Source organism: Telmatherina bonti (genome assembly GCF_933228915.1).
Source record: "Telmatherina bonti genome assembly, chromosome: 10".
NCBI classification, from domain to species: domain Eukaryota; kingdom Metazoa; phylum Chordata; class Actinopteri; order Atheriniformes; family Telmatherinidae; genus Telmatherina; species Telmatherina bonti.
In genome coordinates, this window is record NC_136628.1 from 32,463,973 (window position 1) to 32,474,856 (window position 10,884).

Consider the following 10,884-nt stretch of genomic DNA (forward strand, 5'->3'; position numbering starts at 1 on the left):
AGCCAATCACTGGGCGAGAGTTAGCTCTAAATCTTTAGACTCCAAATCACAGGATGGATGTAATTATTCTGTGCAAGCACATATAAGGTTCATTGGTGATTTACCCATGTAAGAAGATTGGAAGTGGGAGAGGAGGGTGTCTGAATGTTGAATTTAGGACGCATCATCAGTAGTCTTCCTCTGGATCTTAGAGTGTTTAGGCATTTCATACTATACACCCTCAGCAGAGGCAGTCGGCTGCAGGCTGATCAAACCTGAGCCTGCGTCCCATGTCTAATTTTATAGTTAGTGGTATAATGTCTTATAAAAACTAAGTCTTTGTGGTATTAAAACTTACAACTTGACTTTCTATTTATTTATGGGCCCAGCAAAGATCCTTCCTCCTCATCCAAAGCCACTGGCTACTTTTCTCTGCTGCCTCTGATCAACTAACTAATCGCACACTTAAACAAAAAGAGTCGTCCGCATTTGTAACTTTTCCCATCTAATCATAAGAAAAGGATGCAAGTTTATGGAACAGATTTAAATCCAGAATCATGTCAAAGCATTTTTCATTTTTATTCCATATCACAACCACAACAAGATGAGCTTAAATAATATGAATGAAAATATGCAACAAAACTCAAACTTTGGCATAAACACAAAATGGCACATGAGAGAACAGAAATAGATCATATCTGTATATTTATATTTATATATATATATATATATATATATGTATAAATCAGTTAAAGTAATGGCTGACCTTGTGTGATAAAGAAATTCCTAAAAAATATCCCCACACATCATATCTTTGGGATATTTCACACAGCTGCGTTTTCCACCCAGATACAACATCAAGCGTCGGTTTTCATTCAGCATCTTATAAATATATCTCTACATTTGTGACAATCAAAGGGAAATAACAAACACAAGTTTCATCAAATAAATAAATAATATTAAGAATTAACTAAACAAAATGATGGTACGCACAATAAGGAAATAATGGCCAAAGGAAGATTGAAAAGCAAAGGAAAAAAAAACTGTTTAAAAAATGAAACAAAGTGAAAACATGTAAGAAAAAAAACAGTAAATGTGTTTATGGGCTTGTTTTCCAGAGATCTGAGTCTTCCTGTATTTGGTTTGTGTTCCAGGTCCTACTGTGGCTCTTATTAGAAGTCTCTTTGGGTCTAAAACATGGAAGAACCCCATATACCTTTACAAAAACGTCTTCAGAAATCATGTCCATTAGTTCATTAGTCAGAGTTGAGTTTTTACAATGAAGTTTGTGGGTTTATGCATTTTCTCCTTCGACTCTGCCTGAACCGAGAGGAGCAACAAGTGCTAAAATGTCTGTTTTTTTTGTTTTTTTTATTTTCCCCCTGTTTGAAGATTATATGTCTCCCTGTTTCATCTCAGGCCCGCTCCAGAGCCAAGCATTGCCTCGTCCCTCCACATAAAGTCCTGCCGATCTGCTCTGACCAGGCTGCTCTCCACGGGGCTGTGCCGGTACCCGGACCTGCCTTCGGGACAGAGCGACAGGCTGAGGCGAGCAGTGCTGTTGCTGATCTTAAACAGGCCGTTGGGACTGAGGAAAGCGTCTCTCTCGCTCCCTCCCAGGTTGTTGACCGTCTCCAAGTCGTTGTACACTGCGATGTCGCTCAGCTGCTTTCTTCCCTCCATCCTCCTCCTCCGTCTCCTCAGGAACAGGATGGCTGCCACCAGAACCAGCACCAGGACGGCCAGGAGGCAGGAAATGGTGAGGGTGGTGGAGGAAGGCTGGGCAGCTTGTCGCAAAGCAGGCTTGAAACTGGGCTGAAGTGTGAACTCACAGCTTGGACCCATGAAGCCTTTGGGGCACTGGCACACAGGTCCAGTGAAGTGTGTGAAGCAAGTGCCGCCATTCTGGCACGGACGGGCGCCACAGGCGTCTGAGCGCACGCTGCAGTTCTTGCCAGTGTAGCCCAGAGTGCATGAGCAGGTGTAGTCGTTCACACCATCCTGACAGGTTCCAGCGTTTTGGCAGGGAGTGGAAGCACAGTCGTCTATGTTAACCTGGCAGTTGGCGCCAGTAAAGCCGGCCTGACAACGGCACAAGATGCTCTGGCCGAGGTCCAAACACTCTCCACCTGCAAAAGGGAGAAACGTTCAGCTCAGCGTCCAAGATGAAAATAAGGTAACCAATCTTTTAATAAAGAAGTGTTAATTGGATCATGTTAGCTTCAAGTGCATCCATGGAGAAGTCTATGGAATTAGATTTGTTCCATAATCTCCAAGCAAAACTTTTTAAAACTCAAGCAAAAAAACAACAATTAAAACCAAAACTTTCTAAAACTTAAGTAAAATAAATTATCTCAAAATAAAAAATGATCAATCATAATGAAAACTATTAGGCTTTTATTTTGTTAAATTTTGTAGTTTTGTTTGCAGTTTCCTCTTCCTCTTTCTCTCTTCTTGTTATTTTGGTTGCGCCTCACAGTCTTTGGTTTTGATTCACGATTGCTTGGTTTCATTTCTGACAAACCTTTCATGGACGGGTGAAACTGCAAACAAAACTACTCAATTTAACCAAATAAAAGCCTAATAGTTTTCATGATGATTGATTATTTTTTATTTTGAGATCATTTATTTTACTTAAGTTATAGAACGTTTTGGTTTTAATTGTTGTTTTTTTGCTTGCGTTTTAAAAAGTTTTTGCTTGGAGATTATGCAACAAATCTGATTCCATAGTAAGTTTTAGAAATTTTTGGTTTAAATTGTTGTTGTTTTTTTGCTTGAGTTTTGAAAAGTTTTTGCTTGGAGATTATGGAACAAATCTGATTCCGTAGTAAGTTTTAGAAATTTTTGGTTTAAATTGTTTTGTTTTTTGTTTATTTTTTTTTTGCTCGAGTTTTAAAAAGTTTTGAATGGAGATTATGGAACAAATCTGATTCCATAGTAAGCTTTAGAAATTTTTGGTTTTAATTGTTGTTTTTTTGCTTGAGTTTTAAAAAGTTTTTGCTTGGAGATTATGCAACAAATCTGATTCCAAAGTAAGTTTTAGAAATTTTTGGTTTAAATTGTTGGTTTTTTTTGCTTGAGTTTTGAAAAGTTTTTGCTTGGAGATTATGGAACAAATCTGATTCCATTGTAAGTTTTAGAAATTTTTGGTTTAAATTGTTGTTGTTTTTTTTGCTTGAGTTTTAAAAAGTTTTTGCTTGAAGATTATGGAACAAATCTGATTCCACAGTAAGTTTTAAAAAATTTTGGTTTTAATTGTTTGTTTTTTTTGTTTGTTTTTTTGTTTTGTTTTGTTTTTGTTTTTTTGCTTGAGTTTTAAAAAGTTTTTGCTTGGAGATTATGGAACAAATCTGATTCCATAGAGGGGTAAACAACAACTGCTACTCACTGAGAAACCATGTGCTGTTTGCACATTGAGCCACAAGGTGGCGCCAGAGGAGCAGCAGCCCACTCACCGTTCAGGCAGGGTCTGTTACTGCAGCGGTCCAGCTTCTTCTCACAGTTGGAGCCAGTGTAGCTGGGGGGGCAGCGGCAGGTGTACCCCCCGGTCATCGTCTCCACGCACGTGCCGCCGTTAAAGCAGGGTCCATCTGCGCATGTCATGGCAATGATCTCGCAGTTCTTCCCGTAGAACCCCTGCGGGCAGGTGCATGAGTAGTCGTTCTCCAGATCCTGCAGAGGTGGGGGGAGAAAAAAAAAACCTTGAGGTCAACAAGGAAAACTTCTTTTCCCACCAAGAGTTATTTGTTTATAATCTTTTAATAGTTGCGCACATTGCAGCTGCCTCCGTTCTTGCAGGGGTTGCTGTCGCACTCGTTGGTTTCCAGCTCACAGTTGGTGCCGCCGAAGCCGGGTCGGCACGTGCAGGTGTAGCTGCCCTGACCCGTGTTGGTGCACGTGGCCCCGTTAGCGCAGGGCTTGTGGTTGGTGCAGTAATTGAGATCCTGGTCGCAGAAGAGGCCCCCCCAGCCCTCCTGACAGTTGCACTGCCACGGCTGGCTGCACGTCCCGTGGAGGCAGCCTGGATAGCGCACGCACTCGCTGCAGGAGGGGCCCTGCCAGCCCATGCGACACGTACAGCCCCCAGGGGCCTCGCAGTAGCCGTGCCTCTCGCTGCAGTCCGCCGAGCAGATGGCTGGAGAGAAAAGGGGAGGGGGGAGAGGGTGTGTGATTACAATGGCACGCCTTCTGCATACACACACTCGCGCGTACAGGGCCCCTTGTCTGAACCCAACTCTGCCCCAGACTCCGCTGTTTAAGCCAAGCAGCTGGTAGGCACACCGCCCAAGAAAAATGCTTTCTTTTATCTGCTTTCCATTGCTCCCCCACCAACACACGCGCGCACACACACACACACACACACACTGTAACTCTCTTTCTCTCTCAGACATAAACCCACCCAGACCACCTTGATAAATGTGTGTGCGTCTTATTGTAACTGAACAAAAGACAGATGGAGCAGCAAAAGGCTGAAACACAAAGCTTGAGGACACCCCAGGAAGAAAATAAATACTCTGTTGGCTCTGACAGTTTCCCTGCAGGACATTAAACATCAACCACAAGCTGAGCAGTGGGATGAAAACACTTTTTATCTATTAAAAACTTCAGATAGTTTATCAGAGTAGAAAAGGCTTTATGTGACTTAGTTGTATAAACACTATAAACTACTATAAACACTAAAAGCAAATATCTTTATTTATCTGATCTCTATATATTTATTTTTTATGTTTAAGCCTAATCAAAATGTTCTTCCAGAAGGTGTCCAAAATGACTTTAAGCTTCAGCAGACTAAATATAACTTTAGAGACAGTTGTAAATTTATTGTTCCAAAATCTAGGACAGGGGTGAAACAGAGATGTTTGTCCTTTCAGGAGGGTTCAACTGTGGAATTAAACTCAGTAATGAGGTAAAAAAAAAAAAATTGTAATTCTTTATTTCTTTTTAAAAAAAAAAAAAAAAAAAAGAAGATGATTTATCAGTTTATTTTTTAGAGATATTCAACGATACAAAGGATTTTTCTTTATAAAGTCACATATTGTGTATGTAATACATCTGCTTTTGTTATATGTAAATTTAAGGTAACTCTACTTGTAAGTGTACATTATTAGGCATACAAGATTTGCTTATTTTGTTTTTGTTTTACTTGATTGTGACTGATCCAAACATAACAAAATAAACTAACTAACTTTTCTCTTAAGTATAATACATATACTTGTAAAAATATATACTTATAAAAATGTATTTTGATAGTTTAATTGCAATTAATCATGTGTGTTTTACAGAAGTAAAACACATTGTGAGGTATCCATAAAGTCAGGACTGCTTTTATAACATGAACTCACGTTCAGAGCAGTAGTTTCCTTTCCAGCCCTCCAGGCAGATGCGGTTGCCCTCCTCATCGCAGGTGTAGTGGCCCAGGGTGTCATCCCTCGGCCTGCAGTAGTCGGCGCAGCCATCTCCGAAGTAGTACTCGTCGCAGAAGACGTGGTAGGAGTAGCGCAGCTCGCTCTGCTCCCCGAAGTGCACGTCCTGGGACCAGTCTTCGCCAATGGCAAGTCTCCTCCTGGTCGCCAAGCGACTCACGAGGTTGTTCTGGTTGTCTGGAGAGGAGATGGAAGTTAAAGACCAAATTATTTAAACTACATATCACAATTAAGTTTTGGTCACATGGTAGGTCTAATAACTTTGTAAACAACATACCTGTGTATTCAGTCGGTGATTCTGCGTTCCAGGCTTCAATGATCAATGAAAACGTCCCCTGGAATAGGTTAAGATCATTCAGTTACACTCATGCGCAGTCACGTTTACGCACCAATCTACAACTGATAACACCGATTATCTCCTTTATTTGTTGTTCTGTTTATCTATTTATTTTATTATTTATTTTATTTTATTTTATTTTATTTATTTATTTATCTTAGTTGATCATTTACCGGCCATTTGAAGTGGAAAGGCACCCTGATGGGCGCGCTACTGGAGATCGACGTGTGATCTGCCCTGATGACGTTGGTGTGTCCGGTGCCGAAGGTGCAAGGCGGCTCCGCAGAGATCACATCCTCTGGGTGTTTTAGGCAAATTCTAAAAAATATATGGCAGTCCCTGTGTCTTCTACAGATGCGCTGCGCGGTGTGGAATGAATGAATCTTCAGCTCAAAGACGCCGGAAGAAAAAACCTGGAGAGAGGAAAAAGGGGTGATCAGAGATCAGGCGCGTGAAGACGTGTTGAGAATGTTACCTGAGATTAAATAGAAGTAAACTTACAACATGCACTAAGGCCAGAGCCAGGAGGTATCTGAGGGGTAGATGTGCCATTTCCTTTCGTGAAGTTTCTTTAGTTTTCTAACAGGATGCCGTCATCCGTCGTGCGCAATGATATCCCCAAATGGAAAAACAAACTCAGAAAACTTGCAGAAAAAACAATTAGACGTTCAAAAAGATTTCAGGACTCTAAAGATTAGTATCCTTTCCGTGTCATCTGTATCCTCCTGGTACTCAGTGGTCCTCCCCTCAGTCTTCTGAGACTGGCACTCTTGTTTATGTTGTGGTCCGTAAAGGCGCCGTGTTTTTATACGCACTCACCCAAGGCGTCACAGGCATAGAGGTGGAGCCTGGCAGACCTCAGGGGACCAGCATGACACGCGAGAGCTGCGTGGGGATTTGGGCAACCCACATTACATCTGGACCAAATTCTTAGGAATATGCATGAGAAGCTGGTGCAAGGGAGATATGGTTTGCATTAGAGCATGATGGTTAATCACCAACAAAAATTAAAAGTGAACAGGTCAGACCTGTCTCAGAGCGTTTGAACAATAAAACATAGATTAAAAAATACTTAAAGATATAATTAAAAAAAAAAAAGTCTAAAGTGGTTGTGAAATAAAATACTTTTTTTATTTGGCTCTGTGAAGTTTCCTTTAAAACAAACCAAGGAAACCTTTTTTTTTAAAAAAAAAAAAAGAGTTTTATAAGAGTGGTGAACTGGTCTGCAAGAAAACTGGGCTGGAAGGTTTTGGTTTCTGCTTTTCTGATTCAAAACAAAGATCAGAAGAAACGGGGAAGAATAGCAGGCAGACTTTTTCCTTTACATTCAACACTGTTAATTGCTCTGACGCGTGTGAGGTGACAAAGGGTGGGCAGGTCCCGGATGAGACCTCATTGTGCGTCTAGCGGTTATTTGTGCCTTTTCTGTTGTGCCCCTCAGTCTGGAGGGGTGGGGGCTAAGGAGTGGGTTGCGCTCGCGTGTTTGTGTGTGCTTCTGGAGTGAGGGGGGGTTCGTGGGGGTTTGGACTATCATGTTGCCTTTGTCTGGACCTCCTGCGAACAGCTGTATGGTAATCAACGGCACATGGTCGACCTTGCGGGGCTCTAAACCCAGCTATTGTCTCACTAGAAGCGTCTACTCGCTGCAAACACACACACACACACACACACATACACACGTACACAAACTGCTGGCCTCTTATTGATTTCGGTAGAGCTGTGGTCGGCGGTGGGGTGCTGCACCTGTCGCAGCATGGCGGGGATGTGATGGAGGGTAAACACACCTTCACTGTTTGCTTACTCCCAATGGAGCTGATCCAAACCATTCCTCACCATGGTGTCCGATATCTCCCAGTTTAATAAAACATCAGCCTCAAAGTTAATATTTGATAAGAGAATAACCATTAACTGTGTGTTATGTATCTGGTTTATTACCTGGTCTGCTTGCAGTAAGTAGACAAGTTGGCCTGATTGTCGTGACACCATGAGTAAAAGAATAAAGATGTAACATTTTAGGTCGATCTGAAAGCTTTCTGTTTATTAAACTGCACTAAAAACATGTCGGTTTGTGCGTGTGTTGGTGGTGGTTGGGATGGAGGGGGGTTGGGGGGGGGGGGGGGGGTATTGATATTAAAATGAGAAGAAGGGACGCGTGCCTGAAGTGGGCCCCTGAAAATCCCGGCACGCTTCCCTGCAAAACAAGAACAAAACGAGGAGGAAGCAGCCTCCTTCAATGCGCGCAGAAAGCAGTCAGACCAACACTGGAACTGCTCCAAAAGTTACAGTAGGACCAGACAGGAGGACGGAACAGATGAGTGGCGTCTGATAAAAGCAGGGATATTGGTGGTGGCATGTTTTCCAAGTAAAAGAAGAAAAATAAATGAGGCCAAAATAGGAGCAAAATAGTAAGAAAAACCTTCAAGAAATCCTTGGATAATAAGAATAAAGACAGTATATATCACTCCAGTTGTTGTCCTCTTCTCAGGGTGTTGACACTCTTGTTCAGGCTCTGGGGGCTAGTTGGGGGGGAGGGGGGGGTAGTTGCAGGCTCCTTCATCAAAAACAAAAATCTTAAAGCCACAAAAGTGTCTTCTTTTGCTCTCCATCAGGGCCGGATTAAAAGTGCACTGGCCCCTGGACCCAGAGTGTTCCAGGGGCCCCGGTCCACAACATAACATTGTAAAAATTGTGAATGATACACAGTGAAATGACTTTTCTAACATCTCTCAGCCAGTGGTACCAAAATCAGTACACTAGACGCTGTGGTGTAACTATCTGACTTTTATGTACAGTTTGTTTATGTCCAAACTGCTGATATATACATGGGCCCCCAATGGGTGTGGGCCCTTGGTGCCCATAATGCCCATTGGGTAATCCAGCCTAGGATGTAACGAGCTAAATAAATCTGTAGATATAAGATTTTGCATGTTAAACTGAATCATATCGAAGTAGCTGGAAATGATTCTGCTTTGTTGCCTTGTTGGTGTTTCTTTTATTTCAATTCCACCTTTATTGACATTTTTCCAAGATAAAATATGAGAAGTGAAATCAAAGTTTAGTGAATGGTCCGCTGTGTTTTTAACTGTGTAACTTTCCTGAAATCATCCAGATGAGAATATTCAATATGTGAGCTGTAATGTAATGAAAGTGGAAATAGAAATGGCTTGAATCTGGAAATATGAAAGAAGAATGTTAATCGTGAGTTTGTCACAGTCTAAAACAACTAAATTCTAATCAAATTTAGAGGATGATCACTCATCTGCATTCACAGATATGACACAAAAATAGCTAATGCAAAAGGAGGACATTTAGCTATTTTCAAAACAAATCATAAAATTGCAGTAACTTTTGTATTTCTTTTTTTATATTTTATTGCACACTGAATGTTTATCTTTGACCAAGCAGAATTTAAAGTTTTAAAACTTTGATTCAGGAAAATTGTACTAAATCACAGACAAAGCCATCAGATGGATAAGATCAGATTTATGAACCTGTTTAAACAAATAAAATGCTCCATGATGAGGCTCCATCTTCCAAAGCTGACCTGTGAAGGAATAAATCTGGAGCCTGATAGAAAAAGCACATTGCTTTTATGACTGAAGTCTATATTTTAACCAAGCTACTGCAGGTTTTGGTCGTTTTCCTGCTTTAAATGAAGCAGAAATCTTTGATCTCAGGTTCTACACAAGTCTGTTTATGTTAGCCCAGAGAGTAGCAGAAAAACTGCTGATGTCTGCAGTGAACCCTGCCTTGAATAAATAAACTCTCATAAAAGCCCAGAGTGCTCTTATTCAGTCAGCAGCTAAACCTGTTAGGATGGACTCCCAGAGAGAGTGAGCAGAGTTAGCAGGACTGGAATTCAGCGTCAGATTAGTCTTATTAAACAAAGGTGATGCTGGAATCCGGAGGGACAGCCAGGTGAGTCAGAACCACAGGACGGAGGAAGGGAAGTCCATCGATCTATGAACGTGTAGAAAGTTTTTGTGTGTCTGTTTGTGGGGTCAAATTGTGGAACAATCTGGAAGAAAATCACAGGCAATGTCTAAATGTCAAAAAAATTGAAGTCACTATACAAAGACATGATAATTGAGGAGTACAGAAATATTATAGAATGAAACATAGTATAAATGTTGCTATTGTTTTTACTATTGTGATTGGTATGATGACTGCATGGCTCCATTACTGTAACTGCTTATTGAATTCATATAGATTATGTTATATAAAGGATATTATTATTATTGTAGTTGTTATTGTTGTTGTTGTTGTTATTTTTATATAGGTATTAATAATATACTGGGTTGCTACTGTTGTATTGCTATGGGTTAATATTGTTGTTTTTGATATTACATTGCTCATCACTGCAGTGGGGGCTGCACGGTGGTGCAGTGGTTAGCACTGTGGCCTCACAGCAAGAAGGTCACTGGTTCAATCCTTGGCTGGTTCGGTCAGTGGCCTTTCTGTGTGGAGTTTACATGTTCTCCCCGTGTATGCGTGGGTTCTCTCCAGGTACCCTGGCTTCCTCCCACCATCCAAAGACATGCATGATAGGTTAATTGGTCACTCTAAATTGCCCCTAGGAGTGAGTGTGAGCATGAGTGTGGTTGTTCGTCTCTCTGTGTGGCCCTGCAATGGACTGGCGAGCTGTCCAGGGTGTACCCTGCCTGTCGCCCAAAGCCAGCTGGGATAGACTCCAGCTTCCCTGCAACCCTGAATTGGAATAAGCAGTTCAGAAAATGAATGAATCTCTGCAGTGGGAATACATGTCATCTCTTATTTCTATGTTTTGTTTTTTGTTTTTTAACAGGTTCCAGGTGTTAATATTCAGCTGATGGAGTCAAAGATGGAGTGGGTGTGTGTGGCAGAGACAAACCAGAGATCATGGTGTTTTTATTTATTTATTCTACTTTGCTTTTACTTGCTTGTTAGATGTCTTTTTTCCCTAAATATATCATATTTATTTATCTTATCTTAGGGTAATTTGCTAGGATTGACATTAATTTGATCATTTTAATGCACATTTAGTGGATGTACAACAGAATTCTGTTACAACTAACAGAATTAACACGTTCCACGAGGATTTAGACGGTTCAAATGATTTGCTAATAAATCCCTCAAAAAGGAATAAAATAAAACACTAATCAAAGA

The 10,884-nt window shown here is 41.0% G+C and overlaps 1 protein-coding gene across 1 annotated transcript; it reads right to left on the reverse strand.

Annotated features, from left to right (window-relative positions):
• Positions 1 to 1,389: 1,389 nt before the first annotated feature.
• dlb (deltaB) lies at positions 1,390 to 6,291 on the reverse strand (the record flags this gene model as incomplete). The annotated part of the gene is made up of 7 exons (XM_079247135.1): positions 1,390 to 2,108; positions 3,435 to 3,651; positions 3,753 to 4,114; positions 5,322 to 5,579; positions 5,680 to 5,737; positions 5,913 to 6,152; positions 6,241 to 6,291. 7 exons carry the CDS (start codon positions 6,289 to 6,291, stop codon positions 1,390 to 1,392), a joined length of 1,905 nt encoding a protein of 634 aa, XP_079103261.1.
• Positions 6,292 to 10,884: the final 4,593 nt, after the last annotated feature.